Source organism: Amblyraja radiata, chromosome 5, assembly GCF_010909765.2.
Source record: "Amblyraja radiata isolate CabotCenter1 chromosome 5, sAmbRad1.1.pri, whole genome shotgun sequence".
NCBI classification, from domain to species: domain Eukaryota; kingdom Metazoa; phylum Chordata; class Chondrichthyes; order Rajiformes; family Rajidae; genus Amblyraja; species Amblyraja radiata.
Window position 1 is genome coordinate 74,195,633 of NC_045960.1, and position 22,685 is coordinate 74,218,317.

General features: G+C 43.6%; 1 protein-coding gene across 6 annotated transcripts in view; it reads left to right on the forward strand.

The window, feature by feature from the left end:
* The window catches only part of klhl29 (kelch like family member 29), a 416,936-nt gene that overhangs the window by 266,188 nt on the left and 128,063 nt on the right, over positions 1 to 22,685 (forward strand). For all 6 annotated transcript variants that reach the window (XM_033021536.1, XM_033021537.1, XM_033021534.1 and 3 more), the window contains one exon: positions 17,412 to 17,933. In XM_033021536.1, coding sequence (XP_032877427.1) covers positions 17,412 to 17,933 — 522 coding nt within the window. The remainder of the gene's footprint in view (positions 1 to 17,411; positions 17,934 to 22,685) is intronic.

The following is a 22,685-nucleotide window of genomic DNA, read 5'->3' on the forward strand; positions in this document are numbered from 1 at the left end:
CCCCCCCGGCCCGGCTCTGTCACGCTGGCGGAAGGCACAGATTGGCTGGTCCCCTGCTGCTTTTCGCCGTCCACGTGGGCTTGCCCAGCTCTGTCACGCTGGTTGAAGGCACAGATCGGCTGGTCCCCCGCTGCTTTTCATCCTCCCCGCGGGCTTGCACTGTCCGAAAATCCCAAATGTCAACGGCTCGTCGGCCCGCAGGCGCATTGAGGGCGTACGCAGCGTCTCGACGTGCATACGCAGTGTCTCAACGGGCGTACGCAGCGTCTCAACGTCATACGCAGCATCTTGACATCGTACGCAGCGTCTTGAAGTCGTACGCAGCATCTTGACGGCATACGCCTTGCGCGTGGCATTGCGCGATGACGTCAGGCCGCCCCCCCCCTTGCAACCGCGCGTTGTGGAAACAGACCCAACGGGTCTGCACTTGGTCTAGTATCTATTAAAACTGTGTGTGTGTGTGTGTGTGTGTGTGTGATTTTGCATGTGAAACGTATCTCCTCAAAAACCAGACGTCAAAACGGGAATTTTTTAACATATTTCAGTAGAGATTTTCCTTGCGAGTTTAGAAATCCACTCCTCTGTACCGTTGGTACATTATTATCCTGACTTTTTAATTAAAATTGTCGACCAATCTGACCTTTTTTTTAAATCTGACCGCTGCCCAGCTTCTTACCTTACAATATCAGTGACATTTTTACATCTTCTGGTAGAAAATGTTCTTATGATTTCAAAAATCCAATCCTCTATAAATTTGATTTATAGAGGATTTACTATAAAAAGGGATATTAAAAAGTGATTAAAAAGAGATATTTACTAAAATTTATCACCAAACTGACATTTTAAAAAAATATTGAGGTTGCCCAGCTGCTGACCTCACAATGCCTTTGCAGCTGGCCCAACTGCCTCCAGGCCCCGCCCGGCCCTGCCCCCTACAGCCAGCCTGCAGGCCTCGCCCGGCCCCACCCACTGATCTCAGAATGCCTTTGCACCTGGCCCAACTGCTTTATGGCCCCGCCCAGCCTAGCCCCCCAGCCTGCCAAGTTGTAGATTCCATTGTTTTTCAATGAAATGAATTTAATTATTTGTAACGTAACATCACTAATTCTTAACATTAACTTTTAATTTCAAAGATAGTTTAAAAAAAAAAAAATTGCTGTCTTCATTGACAGCTTAGATCGGACCCGCTGTGTGTGTGTGTGTGTGTGGAGGGGGGGGGGAGGGGGGAGGGAGGGGGGAGGGAGGGGGGAGGGGAAGGGGGGAAGGGAATACATTTTAAAATCAAACTGCTGCATGAGTCACAGTGCCACCTCACAGATGTCCAATCACAATGGATCTCATTTACATATATGACATCACAATGGGACAGGTGTGGGAGATTGGAACCTTCACGTGGTCCCACTAAAATCAAACTGCTGCATGAGTCACAGTGCCATCTCACAGATGTACAATCACAATGGATCTCATTTACATATGATATCACAATGGGACAGGGGTGGGAGATCTCTCCCCCCTCCCACCCTCCCTTCCACCCCCGTGCCTTTCCCCCACCTTCTCTCTCTCGACCCTTCTCTCCCCCCCTTCCTCTCTCCCCCTTTCTCTCGCTCTCCCCCTTCTCTCTCTCTCCCCTTCCACTATCTCCCCCTCCTCACTCTCCCCCTCCACTCTCTCCATCTCCTCTCTCTCCCCCTCCACTCTCTCTCCACCACTCCCGTCCCCCTCTTCCTCCCCCTCCTCCTCTCCTCCACCCTCCCCCTACCCCCCTCTCCCCCACCCCTTTCCTCTCACCTCCCCCTCTTCCTCTCTCCTCCCCTTCCCCCACCCCTCTCTACCCCCCTCACCCACCCTTCCCCCCCTCACCCCTCTACCACCCCCATCACCCTCCCCACTCTCCTCCCGTCCCCCATCCTCATCCACCTCTCTCTCCCTTCCCCCTCCCCTCTCCCCCTCGCCACTCACTCCCCATCTCCCCCTCCCCACTCTCTCCCCATCTCTCTCTCCCCTCCTCACCCACCCTGCACCCCTCACCCACCCACCCTCTCCGCCTCCCCTCCACCTCCCTCCACCCCCCTCTCCCACTGTCTCTTGCCCTTCTGTCTCTGCCCCTCTCTCTCTGTCTCTCCCCATTCTCTCTCTGCCCTCACTCTCTACCCTTCTGTCTCTGCCCCTCTCTCTCTGTCTCTCCCCCTCTCTCTTAATGCGCCTGCGAGTTGGGGGCTAGGCGTCAGTGGAAAGGGCAGTTATGGGGTTAAAGGAGCAAATTAATAATATTAATATAATATTAAGGAGAGTAGCTAACGTGTGTGCGGGGTGGTAGTTAGTGTGTGTGACGCCACATGCCGCCCCCCCCCCCCCCCCCCCCCGCAACCACACGTTGGGGGAACAGACACAACGGGTCAGCACTTGGTCTGGTATCTATTAAAACTCTGTGTGTGTATGTGTGTGTGTGTGTGGGGGGAGGTATATGTCATTTGGCCTTGAAACGTATTTTCTCGAAAACCAGATGCAAATACACTGAGATTTTTACATATTTCGGTGGTGATTTAACTTATGATTTCCGAAATTGACTCCTCCTGAAATTTGATCAATTATTCCCCCAGATTTTTAATAAAGTTGTTCACAAAACAGAATGTTTTTTTAATCAAACTGCCGCGGCAGCTGCGGACGTCACAATGCCCTTGCTCGCAGCACCGCCCCCCCCCCCCCCCCCCCCCCCCGCTCTCAATTAAAGCAGCTCTCAACGTACAGGCACACTTTCCACCACCCTTCTCCTCCATCTCTCTCTCTCCCATCTCTCTCTCCCCACCCTCCCTCTCCTCCTCCCCTCCACCCCCCACTCCCTCTGTCTCTTGCCCTTCTGTCTCTGCCCCTCTCTTTCTGTCTCTCCCCATTCTCTCTCTGCCCATTCTCTCTCTGCCCTCTCTCTACCCCTCCTCCCTCTCTTAATAATATTAATATAATATCAAGGGGGGGTAGTTAGCATGTGTGTGGGGGTGGTTAGTGCGTGTGACGCCGCATGCCACCCCCCTAGACCCCCTCCCCCCACCCCCCCCCACCCCCCCCACCACAATCGGGCATTGGAGGAACAGACCCAACGGGTCTGCACTTGATCTAGTTGCTTTTAAAACTAACTGGACGTGCACTTGAGTTGCTGTGGCTAAGCTTCAGGTGTTGTTGGAAGGTGGGATTTAAGCTGCATAACTCTTCTTTGGCCAACACAGATATAGTGGGCTGAATGGCCAACACCATCTATGCCATAAATTCTTATGATTTTACAATTCAAAAAACTGAGAAGAGATAAAGTGAATCCTACACAAATATGTGCTCATGATTAGAATCTTTATTTATTTAGTGATATATCTGCAATATCTGGTCAAAAGCGGAGAAAGTGGAGAAAACATATTTTGCTGCAAAAATATCAGTTTAGCATCTCCATAATTATTTCAAAATCAAGGAAGATCATCCGCAAACTTTACGATTGTATTTGAATATTATGTTTAATCTTGGGCAAGTAAACTTGACTTACGACAAATAGCTTGGCGTAGAATTCAATAGTACTAAGGGATAACCAAAGCAAAGCAGACAAGTCAGTCCTAATCTTCAGACACTGAAGGAAGAAATGGAAAATTATATTGTTAGTTGGAACCCTGCCTTTTGATGACCCTGAGCTACTTCTTAGTCAAAACATGCACTTAATAGGAAGCTTTTTGTTTGCACAATCCCCAGTATTTATTGACTGTAATCTCCAGAAATCGATCCAAGAAAAACAATGACAAATATTCTGAAGTACCTCCATTTCACATAGAAGCAATGCTTGCATACAGTTTAGGGATGCCTGATTGGAATTTACAAAATACACATTTGTGAGAAAATGCAAGAGATAACAAGAACTCAGCAATGTGTCAGAAGAACGGGTGTGCTGTTAAAAAAAAGGCACTAAGTGCTGGAGTAACTCAGCAGCAGGTCAGGAGAACATGGGCAGGTGATGTTTCGAGGGTCAGGACCTTTCTTAAGTCTGAAGATTGTCTTTTTTTGAAAACCAGCATCTACATACAGTTCCTTGTTTCTACAGATAAGTGCTGCTGTAAGTCCTTATAAGTATTTCGAGGCTTTCTACTTTTAGCATGTCCTCTCTTGAGGCAACCGTTACATTCTCCCTAATTGGCGATGCAACTCTCCTTCTCTTTTACATCCCTTTCTGGTACATCTAAAACATCTGTATACTGGAATGATGAGTTGCCTGTCCTGCCCTTCTCTTAACCAAGTTTCTGTAATTCCATAGACTAATCCAGGCTTTAAACTCAACTCTTTTACCCATTGTACTCCTTGCATTTAAATAAATACGCTGCAGACTAACATTCCTGCCTTATTCATTAACTTGACCTTGCTTGTTTTTGATTTTAGACTTTTGACTTAATTGTTACCTTCTCAACTACTTACCTTCACACCACACTAGTTTAAACACTCCTAAGTATCAAATATCCCTGCAAGGTTATTGGTCCCCCTCAACCCGTCCAACTTGCCCTGGAAGAGTTCCCAATGATCTAGGTATCTGAAGCCCTCCCTCCTACTGCAGTTTTTTTAGCCATGCATTCAACTGTATTATTTTTCTATATCTGGTCTCGCTAGCACATGGCACCAGGAGTAATCTCGGGATTATAACTCTGGAGGTTCTGAGTTTTTACTTTCTTCCCAACTCCTTAAATTCCATATGCACTACCTAATTTCTCTTTCTGCCGATCCACAATCTCTTGCTGCTCATCCTTCCCTTTCAGAATGTCATACACCTGTTGACCGACACCCTTGACTCAGGCACCACGGAGGCAGCAGGCCATCCTGAAATCACAGCCACAGAAATGCCTGCCTGTTCCACAGATTAAAAGAGTTCCCTATCACTAAATCTATCCCAGATTTTGACCTTCCTTGCTGCACAACAGTGCCAGCCAAGGTGCCTACTGATTTAGCTGCAGCTGCTGCTGCTATCCCATGAGAGGCCTTCCAATCCCATTCCGCCCTATCACTAAACGGTCTCCAAAGTGGCATACCTGTTTGAGAGAGGAATAGCCACAGAGGACTGCTGCACTGCCCATTCATCCCTCCTGGCACTCCCCCATCTATCTGGCTGAATCAAAGATGTGACCGCCTCACTGAAACTCCAATCTACAATACTTTGTAGTACTGAGTGCCTCCTGTATGCTCCTCAGTGAGTCTGAATGTCGCTCCCTGAGGTCTACGGCACAGCTGCAAATGGACAAACTTTGTTCAAATGTGGGATCGAAGACAGGGAGGAAATCCATTAAATTAACCTTCAAGTAACCCTTGTTTTCCCTCCCTCTCCATCCCTCCCCCTTCCCAGTTCTCCAACCAGTCTTACTGTGTCTGACTACATTTTATCTCTGCTTTGTTGTTACTAGCTAACAATGATCTATTTTACATTTTCTTTGATCTCCATTCAGTTTGCCCTGTTTCCACACCTTCACACTTCCTTATTTATCTATTTCCCTCCCCCCTGAAGAAGGGTCTCGACCCAAAAAGTCACCCATTCCTCTCCAGAGATGCTGCCTGTCTCGCTGAGTTACTCCAGCATTTTGTGTCTATCTTTGGTTTCAACCAGCATCTGCAGTTTCTTCATACATGGTCCATTAAATTAAATAGGATCTTAACCTCATTCCTGTCCTCTCCCAACAGTCTTCCTGTGGACACCGTATACAAGTGAATGTTTGCCAGCGTTGGTGAGGATTTGATACTGTGGATCAAAAGTACACAGTAAAGGATTAGCAGATCGTTGCAGAGATGTAAACCAGATCATGTTCACTTTTGTAGAGTGGATTGTGTTTAAAATGTATTTAATGTGAAATACTGGCACTCAAGGAGTCACTGGAGAGAACGAGGAATGAATGGAGAGCAGACAACATGCATGCTGCAGCAATAAAAATTGCAGCATATCCTATTTCCAAATTTAATTAAAGAAGATCCATTGTGTTCATCCAGTGTTGTGTAACCAGGATAATGATGTGAAAAATTATATCTTCTGTAGTATGCTGGCTTTAATTAAATATTGTAGGAAAATATTGCATTCTTAAAAAAATTAATGTTTGAGTATCATCCATAACATTCCAAGCAATTTCACAACCCAGTCAGATGTCGAATGTTAACCTCTGCTATTGCTGAAGCCAGATACATTTGATATTTCCCCGAGGCAATAGATCTGAATACCCCAATAGGTTGTGAATAGCAAGGTTTTGATTCATTTTGTATTCGGTGATGGAGTTAATTTATGAAACCAGCATTGCATACAAGGTTCAATTCCAGAACCAATTTCAGAAATGGTCCTACATGCCGTGATGGCAATATGCATTTAGCACATGTGCTGGCAAACAAATTTCATTCCCATTTTATTTTAAAGTGGTCCATTTCCTTTTAAATGAGTATTTCAGTGGCATATCTATCTATATTACTAAAAGTCTATTCTTGACCGGTTTTGGCCATCTGTGCTGCGATTTCCGAGAGAACGCCGCCACCTACGGCTGTCACTTTTGGCCACCTTGCTCAGAGCCTCCCTCCGCCACATGTGTGCCGAGGATTTTTCCCGTCGATTAAAAATGACAGAGATATTAATGTATTTACAAAATTCCCTATTCTCTCTGCTGCCCCCACTGGCGGCAAGGGGGAGGGACTATAAAACCAGGAAGTGGTGTGCCACACAGTCTCTTCAAGATGGAGGAAGGCAGAGGGTCACGTTTCTCTGAGCTGTGAATAACACTGAATACATGTCTACTCAAATGTAAGTGCCCTTAGTGGTTCTAAAATGCTTGCAAAAAATGTCTATTGGTTATAAAGCTTGCAAAAAAATGTCTATTGGTTCTAAAGCTTGTAAAAAAATGTCTATTGGTTATAAAGCTTGCAAAAAAATGTCTATTGGTTCTAAAGCTTGCAAAAAAATGTCTATTGGTTCTAAAGCTTGCAAATAAATGTCTATTGGTTCTAAATCTTGCAAAAAATGTCACTATTGGTTCTAAAGCTTGCAAAAAGTGTCTCTATTAGTTCTAAAGCTTGCAAAATAATGTCTATTGGTTCTAAAGCTTGCAAAAAAGTGTCTATTGGTTCTAAAGCTTGCAAAAAATGTCTCTATTGGTTCTAAAGCTTGCAAAAAATGTCTATTGGTTCTAAAGCTTGCAAAAAATGTCTATTGGTTCTAAAGCTTGCAAAAAACGTGTCTATTGGTTCTATAGCTTGCAAAAAATGTCTATTGGTTCTAAAGCTTTCAAAAAATGTCTAATGGTTCTAAAACTTGCAAAACGTGTCTCTAATGGTTCTAAAGCTTGCAAACAAAATGTCTATTGGTTCTAAAATGGTTCATACTAGCGCTCCAGAAAGCGCCCCCCCCCCCCCCCCCGCAAATGGTGGCTTGGGTGTGGCTTGAAGTTGAAAGACACCACTTACTGCAAATGGTGGCATGAAGTTGAAAGGCACTACTTACTGCAAATGGTGGATTGGTTGCTTTGGCTTTAAGTTGAAAGGCACTACTTACTGCAAATGGTGGCTTGGGAGCTTTGGCTTGAAGTTGAAAGGCACTATTACTGCAAATGGTGGCTTGGTTGCTTTGGCTTGAAGTTGAAAGGCACTATTACTGCAAATGGTGGCTTGGTTGCTTTGGCTTGAAGTTGAAAGGCACTACTTACTGCAAATGGTGGCTTGAGTGCTTTGGCTTGAAGTTGAAAGGCATTACTTACTGCAAATGGTGGCTTGGGAGCTTTGGCTTGAAGTTGAAAGGCACCACTTAATGCAAATGGTGGCATGAAGTTGAAAGGCACTACTTACTGCAAATGGTAGATTGGTTGCTTTGGCTTGAAGTTGAAAGGCACTACTTACTGCAAATGGTGGCTTGGGAGCTTTGACTTAAAGTTGAAAGGCACCATTACTGCAAATGGTGGCTTGGGAGCTTTGACTTGAAGTTGAAAGGCACTACTTCCTGCAAATGATGGCTTGGGTGTGGCTTGAAGTTGAAAGGCACTACTTACTGCAAATGGTGGCATGAAGTTGAAAGGCACTACTTACTGCAAATGGTGGCTTGGGTGCTTTGGCTTGCAGTTGAAAGGCAGTACTTACTGCAAATGGTGGCTTAGGTCCAATGGCTTAAAGTTGAAAGGCATTACTGCAAATGGTGGCATGAAGTTGAAAGGCACTACTTACTGCAAATGGTGGCTTGGGAGCTTTGAAGTTGAAAGGCACTACCTGCAAATGATGGCTTGGGTGTGGCTTGGGTGTGGCTTGAAGTTGAAAGACACCACTTACTGCAAATGGTGGCATGAAGTTGAAAGGTACTACTTACTGCAAATGGTGGCATGAAGTTGAAAGGTACTACTTACTGCAAATGGTGGCTTGGGAGCTTTGACTTAAAGTTGAAAGGCACTACTTACTGCAAATGGAGGCTTGGGAGCTTTGGCTTGAAGTTGAAAGGCACTACTTACTGCAAATGTTGGCTTGAGTGCTTTGGCTTGCAGTTGAAAGGCAGTACTTACTGCAAATGGTGGCTTGGGTGCAATGGCTTGAAGTTGAAAGGCATTACTTACTGCAAATGGTGGCATGAAGTTGAAAGGCACTACTTACTGCAAATGGTGGCTTGGGAGCTTTGAAGTTGAAAGGCATTACTTACTGCAAATGGTGGCATGAAGTTGAAAGGCACTACTTACTGCAAATGGTGGCTTGGGAGCTTTGAAGTTGAAAGGCACTACTTCCTGCAAATGATGGCTTGGGTGTGGCTTGGGTGTGGCTTGAAGTTGAAAGACACCACTTACTGCAAATGGTGGCATGAAGTTGAAAGGCACTACTTACTGCAAATGGTGGCTTGGGAGCTTTGGTTTGAAGTTGAAAGGCACTATTACTGCAAATGGTGGCTTGGTTGCTTTGGCTTGAAGTTGAAAGGCACTACTTACTGCAAATGGTGGCTTGGGAGCTTTGACTTGAAGTTGAAAGGCACCTCTTACTGCTAATGGTGGCTTGGGTGTGGTTTGAAGTTGAAAGCCACTACTTACTGCAAATGGTGGCTTGGATGCAATGGCTTGAAGTTAAAAGGCATTACTTACTGCAAATGGTGGTTTGGGTGCATTGGCTTGAAGTTAAAAGGCATTACTTACTGCAAATGGTGGCGTGGGTGCATTGGCTTGAAGTTGAAAGGCACCACTTACTGCAAATGGTGGCATGAAGTTGAAAGGCACTACTTACTGCAAATGGCGGCTTGGGTGCTTTGGCTTGAAGTTAAAAGGAACTACTGTAAATGCACTTCCTGTTTGCACTGTATATTGATTTTAGATAAAACGCTACCACTTACGGTTATGATCTTTGGCCATCTTACTCAGTCCCCCTCCGCTGAGCAGGTGCAGAGAATTCTTCCCATCAATGAAAAATAAGTGTTATTAGTTTTTTTTTAAATGTTGAGAATCTCTCTCCTGTCAATCGCTCCATGAAAGCCACACCTTTTCCGGTGGGGGTAGGAGGGAGGGGTTATAAAACCCGGAAATGTGGGTGTGGCTCAGTCTCTGCTAGATGGAGGAGGAAGAGGTCACGACTCGCTGTCTTTAGTGGCTTTGCACCCTACTTCAAATGGTATGAAACTGCACTTGAATTTGGTGGCCTTGCACACTGCTAGAAGTGGTAAGAAACTGCACTTGAATTTGGTGGCCTTATACCCTGTTTGAAATAGAATTTCAAGGATTAGCCGTGAGTCAACTACCAGCCCACCAGCCGTGAGTGAGTGAGTTGCCAGCACAACAGGCTTGATTGACTGAGACGCCAGCCCAAGAATCCATTTGGCGCACAATTTGCATACTAGCCCTCTGGAAACCAGTCCCTTCAGCCCACAACACCCATACTAGCGCTCCAGAAAGCCCCCCCCCCCCCCAACTGGCCACCAATATTAGAATTGGTGGAGAGGTGGAATATTGCGTTGGATGACCAGCCCCCCTGTGTGATGCTGGGACCCAACGGGTCCCACTTAGTCTAGTATATATATATAACTGTATTCTCTCATACACAAAGTTATTGGCTCTCTTTACCTCATCAGTCTTCGCCCCGAAAGCAGAATTGAAAGATGAATTAGATGTAGTTTCGTGCAAGATCCCTACTCTTCGCCTGATATCCTATAACTAAGTACAGACTGTAGAATGACCATGGGACCTGCTGGTTTGGCTATTTCTTCATGTCACCTATTGCATTTACTGTCACCTCTCGAGTATCATTGTATTGTATGCCATTTAATGCTTTGAAAATTATTGGACATATCTCTCACTAAAGTACATAAATTTGCTTTGAACTTGTTAGGTTTTTCAGCACTTAACCTGGCGAAAATGAAGACGCACAGATGCTAGTTGAAATGCATCAGGTTGCTTAAGGTAAATGGCAGCCCTAGTCACCTGTGCTGCACTGGCAAACAACTCCAAAAGAGCAGACGAATTTCCTCAGAATTCCAGTTCTCAGTCAGGGAGATCTGCCACTGAACCTGCATCAGGATAAATCTGACACAAGTACTGTATGCCCATTAAATTGAGTAGAAAGTTATAGCTGCTGGGGGAATAATAAATAGACTATTGTCTCCTTTTTATCTCTGGCCTTTGTCCACCCATCTGCCAATCAACAACCCCTTTCACCTGTATCCACCTATCACTTGTCAGGCTTTGTCCCACCACCACTTTCTCCCTCCTACTACAATCAGTCTGAAGAAGGGTAACAACCTGAAACAGTGCCTATCGATACCATCTAGAGATGTTACCTGGTCCTCTGAGTTACTCCAGCACTTTGTGTTTTGCTTTTAGTAAATATAATTTATTTGATTAATTCAGTAAATTTAATCCATTTAAGGAGAGAGATATGTCCAATAATTTTCAAAGCATTAAATGGCATACAATGCAATGATACTCGAGAGGCTACAGTAAATTCACTGAACTGGTTAAATTTAAGACTGCACAAATCATGTACAAAGCAAGAAATAATTTACTTCCAGGAAACATACAAAAACTGTTTACGGAAAGACAGGGTGGATATAATTTGAGATGGGAACTTAATTAAAATAAACTCAATGTCAGAACAACTCTTAAAAGTATGTGCATAGCAATCTGTGGTGTGAATTTGTGGAGTGGTCTGGAACAGGAGATAAAACTTAGCACAATCATAATTCAGTTTAAAAAGATGTACAACAACACTTTTATAAAAGGATATTGGGATGAGGATAGGTGATTTTGAGTGGGATGTTTGTTATACTGATTGTATTGGGAAGGGTGATTATAGGGTGATGGGTTGGATATATGACTAAGAGATAATGTACAGTACATGAGGGTTTTGTATGGCTGTAAATATTTGATTGGTGTATAAATGTAAATAATTTGGTGTATACATGGAAATAGGTGTTTATAGCTGCTAAATTTGTATAAGATTATGAGCAGTTGAATAAGGGGTGGGAATTAATAAGCGTTGGCTTCTCCCTGCTCCTTTTCGGACACATACGGTTCATTTATTTATAAATATTGTTTATGACACTTTATAAATATTCTTGTTTTGTTTTTTTTGTATGCTGTTTCCTACTTGCTTTTTATTTTTTATTCTGTTCGAAATAAAGAATTGATTGATTATTTTTTTTAAACACTTGAGTGCTTTTAACCAGTTATTTCTTAATCTACTAGCAATTTTAATTGTTTTGTTATTGCTTTTAATTCTTTAATCTCAGCAGTGGCTTTGGCAGCCTGTGAACGGGGACAGCGTAGTTAAAAGCCATTTAGGGAGTGCATTGTGCTCAAGCGCATCGGGTGACTTACTGGGTCTTGCTGTGCATTTGGGATCCAATCCCCCAGTGGAAGACCATGTCTGGGATTCTGTTAGCAGAATTAGTGTGGCAAGAGGGCAGAAAGCTGAGAGCTGGGAAGCCTCATTAGTCAGAGCAGGGTCTGGATATGCACTTTATTAGAATTGTGCCCTAATTAACCTACAAACCTGTACATCTTTGGCATGTGGGAGGAAACCAAATATCTCGGAGAAAATGTTTTATACACACTTTAACTATCAGCATGAATAATGTTTTGCAATCCTTAAATGGTGTTTAGATAAAATTTTGACATTGAACATGGCCAAAAATGAGTATATGCTGTCTGTACGGAGTTTGTACGTTCTCCCCGTCACCGCGTGGGTTTTCTCCGAGATCTTCAGTATTCCTCCCACACGCCAAAGATATACGGGTTAATTAGGTTGGTATAAAATGTAAATTGTCCCTAGTGTGTGTAGGATATTGTTAGTGTGCGGGGATCGCTGGTCGGTGCGGACTCAGTGGCCTGTTTCCGTGCCGTATCTCTAAACTAAATTAAATATTGTAGAATACCCAGCATCAACTTTAGGGCAATTGATTTATTTAGTATACATTCAGGACTTGCACTTGGGTATACACGGTACAATTTCCAAATTTGTAGATGGTATCTCAACCTGAAGTTCTAGTGAATAGGGTGTGCAATACAAAAATATTGACAGACTAGAGCAGGAAGCAGAAGTTGAAGGTTAAGGAAGAATTGATGGAAGTATATAAACTTATGAGAGACATAGATAGGATAGACAGTGAGAACCTTTATTCCCAGGTCACACTTTCAAATGTGCTCTATGGTGCTAGACAAAAAGTTTTGAAAACTTTGAGAAGTAGAGAGAAACAGATTATTCTATGCATTCATTATTTCTGATTTAGATATCATCAAAAATGCATCTTCTCCTTTAGATAACGGGGACTATATCTTACACTATAAATTGTGCTCTGATATATTTTTGTGGGAGGATCTTAATACCTGAGTTTGATAACATTAAAGTTGTTTAATAGTAAGTAACCATGTAACGATGATGTAATAATGTTCCTTTCAATATAATGCTGCCTTTATATTTTCATTATTGAGCTACTTTTGTAAAATCAAGATCTACATAAATTACATCAACACCACTTCTCCCACATCTTCCATGCCCCAACTCGAGTTATGTGCCCCAACATGTAGTGCTCACGCTCATTGTCAACAGGAAGACAATAGACAATAGGTGCAGGAGTAGGCCATTCGGCCCTTCGAGTCAGCACCGCCATTCAATGTGATCATGGCAGATCATCCCCGACCAGTACCCCGTTCCTGCCTTCTCCCCATATCCCCTGACTCCGCTATTTTTAAGAGCCCTATCTAGCTCTCTCTTGAAAGCACCCAGTGAACCTGCCTCCACCACCCTCTGAGGCAGAGAATTCCACACTCACCACTCTCTGTGAAAAAAAGTGTTTCCTCATCTCCGTACTAAATGGCTTACTCATTATTCTTAAACTGTGGCCCCTGGTTCTAGACTCCCCCAACTTCGGGAACATGTTTCCTGCCTGTAGCGTGTCCAAGCCCTTAACAATCTTATATGTTTCAATGAGATACCCTCTCATCCTTCTAAATTCCAGAGTGTACAAGCCCAACTGCTCCATTCTCTCAGCATATGACAGTCCCGCCATCCCAGGAATTAACCTTGTAAACCTACGCTGCACTTCCTCAATAGCAAGAATGTCCTTCCTCAAATTAGGGGACCAAAACTGCACACAATACTCCAGGTGGGGTCTCACTAGGGCTCTGTACAACTGCAGAAGGACCTCTTTGCTCCTATATTCGATTCCTCTTGTTATAAAGGCCAACATGCCATTCGCTTTCTTCACTGCCTGCTGTACCTGCATGCTTATGCCTGCTGTATCTGTACCTGCATGTAAGAGTCCAATGAAATAATGCAAATTGGTATGAATGTGTTTTATGTGAAGTTAAATATTACACATTTTATAAGAAACAAGACCAGATGCGGACCCGTTGTGCACGTCCACCAAGGCAATATTCCACCACTGACCCATGGCGCCCAACTGCGCAGGCGCGGCTGAGGGGTGCCTGTTGTGACGCCAGAGATCCCCGTTATGACACGAGTCACGGCATCCCTCCCCCAACTGCGCCTCGCTATCCCTCTTCCTACCCCTATCCTCCTCCATTCCCCTTCTTCCCCAGCACTCCATCCCCCTCCTCTTCACCCTCCTTCTTCTTTCCCCTCTACTCCGCTCTCCCCCACTCCCTCCCTCACCTCTCCCTCCCTCTCCTTCCCTCTACCCAGTCACTCCATCCCTCCCTCCATAACCCCTCTCCTCTCTGTACCCCTCTGCTCTCCCTCTGTCTCTCTGCTCCCCCGCTCCTCACTTCCCTCTATCCCACTCCCCACTCTCCCTCCTCTCCCTCTATCCCCCACTCCCTACCACCCCAATCCTCCCTCCTCTCCCTCTATCCTTTCCCCCAACTCTCCCTCCTCACCTCCCCTACTTTCCCCTCCCTCTCCCCTCCCTACCCCACTCCTCTCCCTCTATCCCTCTGCTCCCCACTCCTCACCTCCCCTTATCCCACCCCAACCCACAATGAAAATCACAATTTAAAAAAATGAAATTCTCTATGAAAATCTCATTCTTTCTTTAAAATAACCTAAACACAATGTTAATGTAAATCCTGGCTAAAACAGAGCAGCCATAGCACCAAAATTTAGTAAAGGACTCATGTATTGTTAGGCCATTTTGGTCAAGTCTGATGTGCTTGCAGAAATAAGACAAGCTTCTGAATGGCGCCATTAAGTCTAGGGCCCAGATCAATGTTGCAGATAAGAAATATATGAGTATCTCTTCAATTGACAGAATGAGTGGGATTTCTGCAGAGGATCCCCAAGGAAGTGTGAAATGCATGACGTTGATTGGATTACTGCAAACTAAGTGTACATATTGTAAATAATGTTGCTAGACAGTTACCCTGCTGTTTGTTGATTGGCCAAAGTGTTGAGCCCCTGGCTGGTTTGTTTGGATTCCAGGGTCAATGTTGCATTATTCAAGTTAAGTTAGCTTCTTCCAGAAGCTTCTCATGCAACAATGTAAGAAGGATTCTGTTATTGGTCTGGGTAACTGTCAATCATGTATTGTTGTAATTAATGTGTTTGATTGGATTGTAAAGAGACCACCCCTCTGTAGTTCGGCCCCTCAAGGTTCAGGGACCTATAAAAGGCAGCCTCCACGAGGTCCTTTGTCGATCTTCTAGAAGAGCGCTTTGGACTGCGTGACCTTTTGCAGTGCTTCTGCTTGCACGAGGCTGAAGGGCTTGGCCAGGCAGATACAAGGATCAAACCCGCAGTGGTTTAGGTATCATATAGGGGAATTTTGTGCAATCCAAAAATAAAGATTAGTTGTTCCAGTTCTTTTATTGACTGAACTGGACTGGGGGGGAAGCTTAGAAGAGCTTATTTACATTAGCTGTTAATAAAATGGAAGAATTTGATTAAAACTGAGTTTTTTTGAAAATCGCTATTTTTAAATGTAAATGAGATTCGGGATCCCATTGTGACGTCATTGTGATGTCGAACATGGGTGACAGGTAGGCCAAGTGGAAATGTGTTTGAAAAGTGTTTTTTGTAATGTTTAAAATGTCAATAACTTGCAAAATATAACATCAATCTGAACAAAACTTGTTTCTTTTACATCTCAGGACAACGGTGAGTAAGGTGGGCCAAAACCTGTAGCACTATCGTGTACCATTTTGTCGGGGTTTTGGAATATCACGAACATGAACGCACACATGCATACAAACAAACAAACAGAGTTTTAGTAATATATACTAAACCAGGTGCAGACCCGTTGGGCTTGTCCCGCTAGGCAATATTCCACCATTGACCGATAACCCCCAACTGCATAGGTGTGGCTGACAGGTTCCCGTTGTGACTCCAGAGATCCCCGTTGTGACGCTCCTCCATTACCTCACAATCTCTCTTCCTACCCCTATCATCCTCCATTCCCTCTCCCCAGCACTCTCTCCCCTCCTCTTCACCCTCCCTCTTCTTTCCCCTCTCCTCCCCCCTCCCCACTACCTCCCTCACCTCTCCCTCCCTCTCCTTTCCCCTACCCTCAGTCACTCACTCCCTCCCTCCATAATCCCTCTCTCCTCTATACCCGCTCCTCTCCCTCTACCTCCATGCTCCCCAACTCCTCATCTTCCTCCTATCCCACCTCCACTCCTCACCTCCCCCACTTCCCTCCTCTCCCTCTATCCCCCACTCCCTCTCAATGAAAATCACATTTTTTCTTTCAAATAGTCTAAACACAATGTTAGCTGTTAATGAAAATGGAAGAATTTGATTAAAACGTTTGGTTTTTTTAATCGTGATTTTTTAATGTAAATGAGATTCGGGATCCCATTGTGACGTCATTGTGACGACATTGTAACATGGCTGATGGGCAGGCCAAGTGGAAAAGTGGTTTTAAAAGCGATTGTGTAAAGTTTAAAATGTCAATCTTGTAAAATATACCATCAATCTGAACGAAACGTGTTTCATTTATATCACATGACAATGGTGAGTAAAGTGAAAATTGTAGCGCTATCGTGTATCGTTTTGACAGGGTTTTGGGATATTACGCACATGCACGCATACAAACAAACAAGATGAGAGTTTTAGTAATATACTAGACTAAGTGGGACCCGTTGGGTCCCAGCATCACAGGGGAGGGTTGGTCACCAACACAATATTCCACCTCTCCACCAATTCCAATATTGCTCGCCAGTGGGGGGCTGTCTGTTGCGCTAGTATGGGTGTTGCGGACCAAAGGTACTGGTTTCCAGAGGGCTAGTACAGACATTGTGGGTCGAATGGATTCTTGGGCTGGCATCCAACTGTTGCACCGATTTAAAAAGCCAAGCCAAGGCAAACAATTGGGCTGCAGCCACCTGACAACCAAAATTCATTTTGTGAACACAAACTTGTTAAAAAGGCGAGGCAAACAATTGGGCTGCAGCCACCTGACAACCAAAATTCATTTTGTGAACACAAACTTGTTAAAAAGGCGAGGCAAACAATTGGGCTGCAGCCACTTTACAGCCGCATCGAGGGGACTCACCGTGGAGTAGTGTTATTCGCAGCTCAGAGAACGGTGACCCTCTCGCTTCCTGGGTCTGGCAGAGACTGAGTGAGGCACTGCACTTCCGGGTTTTATAGTCCCTCCCCCTGCCATCAGCGGGGGCAGCAGAGGGAATGGGGAATTTAAAAAAAACATGAATATCTCTCTGATTTTTCATCGATGGGAAAAATCCTCTGGTCCCAGAAGGCGGAGGGGGGCTCCGAGCGAGGTGGCCGAAAATGACGGCCATTGGTGGCGGCGTTCTCTCGGAAATCGCATCACAGTGGGCCAAAAGCGGTCAAGATCAGACTTTTAGTAATATAGATATATAGATAGATTGATTTTTGAAACATTAGTTCGTGCCTATTTAAAGATTGAGCAAAATATAAATTCCAGTTATTAGACATGATTGTGGAGCTATGGAAATCATGGAGAGGGAGACACTTTAATCATTGTTTTCTTTAAATTTCAGGTCCAACACCATGGGCCCCTTCAGTTGCTGCCGTTGGCCCACCTGCCCTAATACCTCCCACATATGGGATTGCACAGGCACCAACATTTGGCGTTCAAGGTCCAGTGATTGGAGTTACACCCACAATCCCACCTCCAGTTCCTCCTCAGCTTCCACTTATGACAACACACTATCAAGTACAACATCCTTCACAACCACTAAGTAACAGGGTTGTGAATCTGCAGAGTCAACCATTGTACACAACAAGTCATCCGATGACCGTGTCCCCTCTCACTGGGGTGGGTCAGGTGACTCAGCCTGCCCCTACCACAATTGGGAATGGTCACATGAGCTGCCCCATTCTGCATCCATCTGATCTGCCTTCAGTAACTCTTCCTAGTAATGCTCAAGGCGTCAATGGGCAAGTTGTTTCCCAACTTCCTTTAAACCCAACACAAATCGAAGATGACAAAAATGGTGCCCAGATGTTACGAACTGTTGGGACGGGAAAGTACGAGTTTACCGACCCTTGGCATCCGAAAGGTAGGTTCAGTTTGCTGTTTTATTGTATATTTAATATAGAAGCATGCTTCATTAATGCCTTTTATCATCCACTTGGTTTATCATGGTCTGCAGACTTGTAGAAGAAGGTAATATAGTGGTAAATTTGATTTAAACAATTCTTTGTACAATGACATTTAAACATTTGAGGATAATTAACTGATTATTTTGAAACATCGACTCAATGGGCCAGTTGCAATAAATGTGTCCTACTTATTCTGCATCGATCAAATCATTTTGCAGGTATTTAAGATAATTAGCATTAATTATAATTTGTACAAATATGAGTCTTTCTCAGTAAGAACAATGGTGATATTCTGCATTTTTTTGTGTGCTATCCTTGTAATGGTAGTTGGTATCCTGCATCATCTTGCTGAATAATGTGAACTTCTGAACATAAGTGGTCTACAAGTACTTAACTGGTATGCTGGTACATTAAAAACAGAACTTAATTTACAACATGGAGCACTGTTGACTATTTCATAACTTGCACTAAATTCGAGTTTTTTCCTGGAACTGAATCTGAAACAGCAAATTTCCAATCAAGACACAAGAAGATTACGCACACTTTCAGTTATGAATACACATGGTGTTCTTTGGTTATCCTTAAAATTATGATCAGATATCATATAAATTTACCTATTGAATAGGAGAAAAAAAATAGAACCAAGACAAAAAGAGTAAAGAATAATGCTCTTAATCTGGAATTAAAGACAAATTGTGGAAGAGATGCATGGCTAATCATTTAGAATCCAATTAGATCTTTGTTTAAATGTTATGATTTTTCATTATCTTCTGTCACCTTTGCAAAATCTACTTGATTCTTTAATATTATTTATCTCTGCACTATTCAATGTTTCTTGCCACGTGTAATTATCGAGTTTGGCTTAAAAAAGTGAAGCTTCAAAGAATGTTATTCATTTCTCCCAGTTAATCTATCACTATATCTATGGTGTGCTACTTATGTTATAATGATTAGGAGCTTTTCCTGCATCCAATTGAAAATGAATTATTTTACCAGTCCTCAATTGCATGGGATTTAGATAACTATCTACTTGAAATTATGTACCTCCTTTAAAGTTGAGATATGTCACAAAGTGCTTCAGAAATTATTATATACTGAGCTGAAGTTTGATCTGATAGGAACCACATTATTTGCAAATTGTGTTTAAGTGAAGGTTCTGGGGCTGCAAGGTCATGAGTAAGAAATCCTGGCAACTGGGATGTGGTCACACATCACAAGGTGAAAAAGAGGAGGATGCACTAGAAAACAAAAAAGAGGAACAAAGAGGGTTATGTGATTATAACTTGCTGCAGTCTGCTGAAAATAAGGAGAAGAAAATGTGAAGGATTTTCATATTGTGGAAGTGAAATGTAAGTTGGAGGCTTAGGCATTGGCATCCAAGAACAAGGGGTGAGTTCTTATTTTGTGTGAAAGAATAACTGGAGTTGGGTAAGGTGGCAAGAGTGTGTGTGTAAGCGAACTCAGATTGTGGGCTCTCGAAGAGCTGATGAGAAGAACTGAGCAGACTATGAAGACATTTGTACAGCTGTTACTTTTTTTCTGTTCTTAAAACATGCACCTTCATTAGCTCAGTGGGAAAAAAACATTCCCCTATTAATTATGATACTTAAAATATTTGATTGCTCCTATGAGTAAAATCAATCTATGGTTTGAATGTATTGGTTTTGAATCAGTTAAGTATTTTAAAAACAACCTCATGAAGAAGTGCTGAGTGAATGATGGTGTATTTTGCTGTCTATATATCTTTATGTGGGCAATCTTAACCCTTGCTAAATCAAACTAATTACTGGGCCAGATCATGCAGGACAGGGCCAGAATTGCCGTCTATAATCCCTGGACATGTACATTCACCTGCGTTTGCTGTGAAAGACTGGACCTTTCTTCTGCACCTTGAGTCCAGGATCAGGCTATGGATAAACGAATACTGCGCAGCATACACGGTTTAAAACTAAAAACAGAATTTCCATTTTATATAAATGGTAAATATCAAATTGAATTCAAAAAATCTCAAGAACACATGATAATTATTAAAGACTCGGAACTAAAGCAAAACAATACTTTCTAAAGCCAAATATCATCCTCTTGTCCAACTAAATCTTTACCCTATAATCTCCTTTGAAGTCGGTCAGCATTTTGAATCCTACCTGGCAGAGGATCTGGGCTTGCTGCAGGGAAATCCCTGCAAGTCTGGTCATCACCATTGGACTCCTATGATGGAAAGTAGTGACAGATGCGATGCCATCTGTCATTCAGTAAATCTCAGACTTCTGTGTTTAAATGCACGTATCTAAAAGTCTGAGATTTAACGTAGATTAAAGAGCCGTTTTCCATAGGTTCTGATCACAATTGCCAATATTGGACAGCAAGATTCATTCCCATAAATATCTTATGAAATAAGCAAGATTCCTTCTCCAACCCAATGAACAGTTGTATAATGTGAAACACTTGGTACCAGAAGAAACAACTTTTATCGGTTTAAATTATCCATAAGTGTTTGAGAGAGCTACTGCACTGAAATACAATTATGCAAGAAAGACATTGAGTACCCATCATCTCTAGGGATTAGCTCCACTGCCTCTTAATTGAGTTTGTAATGATAAATATATTTTATTGAAATTAGCATAATTACCTTCTCCTTTATCTCCAGAATTTGTATGAAAAATGCAAATAAATTATAGTGAATTATGATAAATTATGGCATTTACAACATTCTCAAAGTCCAACTTGAGGTATAGCCTAACGCACTCACGACATACATAAAACGGCAAAGACGAATCTTCCAAACTTCGTTTCTTGATTAATTGCTTTGTTATTGAAGTAATACAAAACAAATAAATAACTCATAACTTTCCGTTCTTAATCGCTGTTCCATTCGCATCATATAAATCTGGTTGAGAAACAATTTTTTCGTTTCATCTGTGTATGTAAGTACTCAGTTAAAATGACATTAAAGTAAATACTGAATACTGAATAAATCACATAAAAGCTTCTTCTTATAAAGGTATGTCGTCTCGTAACATGTGTGTGTCGTGATCATGGTAGAAAACTGTTTCCCCTCATTCTCCGACACCAAACTGAAACTTCTAATCTGAGAGTCTGCGCCAGACTACTCTAACAAAAGAACACACCCCTACTACGTATCAAATCCCACCTACAAAAGTACAGGCAGATAAAAACTAAAGCTAAAAATATCAGACATGATAATAATACTGACAAGCTTAATGGCTCCTACATCCCGGCCCCTAATTGTTCTGAGTATATAACGAGGCAATTACCAATAAACATTAAAAAAGGAGCTATAAAAGCTTAACATATCTCAAAAAACAAAATTAATAAGCATTGTAAAGAAGTGAATCTCACACACTTGTAACTTTACTTAACTCTTTAATAAACACACAGATTAAACATGATCCAGCACTAACTGCACGCAGTCTGTCACCGTGCTGGAGAGAGCGAGAGATAGGAAGAGAGAGTGTTATTATACTTGATAACTAAGGCATGGTTAGTGGTACTGAGGTAGCTATATTATTGGTTGCATGCATAAACCATCTACATCCTTCCCCTTAGAAATCAGAATTGAAATAGACCCATGGCAGTGTGATTATATAAAATATACGAATCTAAACAATGTCACCATAGCGGACAGGCGGCTTAACAATGCGACCCGAACGCGTGCATGCAACACCTTTCCCCCCCCCCCCCATCGGAAAGAAGAGAAGGCGCAGCAGAAGTAGGTGAGAAGGTTAAACCAGGAGGAGACGCATCCGTAGCAGCAGTGAAAGCAGGAGGAGACGCAGCCGGAGCAGGAGAGACAGGAGGGGAGGGAGAACGTGCAGGAGGGGAGACAAGCCGGCCAGAACCTGGCGGCAGCGGTGGAGGAGAACGCAACAAGCGAGGGGTCTGGGGCATGCAGGGATCAGCAGGAAAGCCGGCAGGGGCAGGCTGGGACCACAGAGGTGGAGCATAAGGACCCGCAGCTGGAGGCTTCGGCTCGTTCACAGCCAACAGGTGTTGACGGCTCCGACGATAGACAGTCCCTTCATAGTCCACCAGGTAAGAACGAGGCGAATCAGCCACACCGACTACGGTCGCGAGACGGGAATAGCCGGTGCTAGTTTGCAACCGAACGACTTGCCCGGGCAGTAGGGACGTCAGCGGGCGGCAGGACCTGTCGTGGGAACGCCGTTGAACCTCATGCTTCTGTTCAATCCGCTGCTGGACAACGGCAGGCTCGAATACCTTGGGTAGCAGGGTCTGTTGAGCGATCAGCATAGGTGGCCTGGTTGTCCTCGACATCAGACGCTGGGCAGCCATGGTCGGGTCACGGGAGATATTACGGAGGTTAAGTAAGCCCAGGTAGAAGTCGGAGTTAGACAGGCGGGACTGCTCAAGCAGACCCTTAGCACTCCGCACGGCTCGCTCGGCAAGGCCGTTGCTTTGTGGATACTCCGGGCTGCTAGTGTAATGATGAAAGTTCCACTTGGCAGCGAAAGATTTGAATTCAGCGCTGGTAAATTGTCGGCCATTGTCAGTTTGTAAACGGACAGGGGCACCGAAGGTGGCGAAGTGCCTGCGCAGTCTGCTGATGACCATCTCGGAGGTGATTGAAGGAAGCAGGTCCACCTCGAACCAGTTGGAGTACGAGTCCACCAGGACAAGAAACTGCTTGCCCCACCATTCGAATATGTCGGCAGCCTGCGATGTCCAGG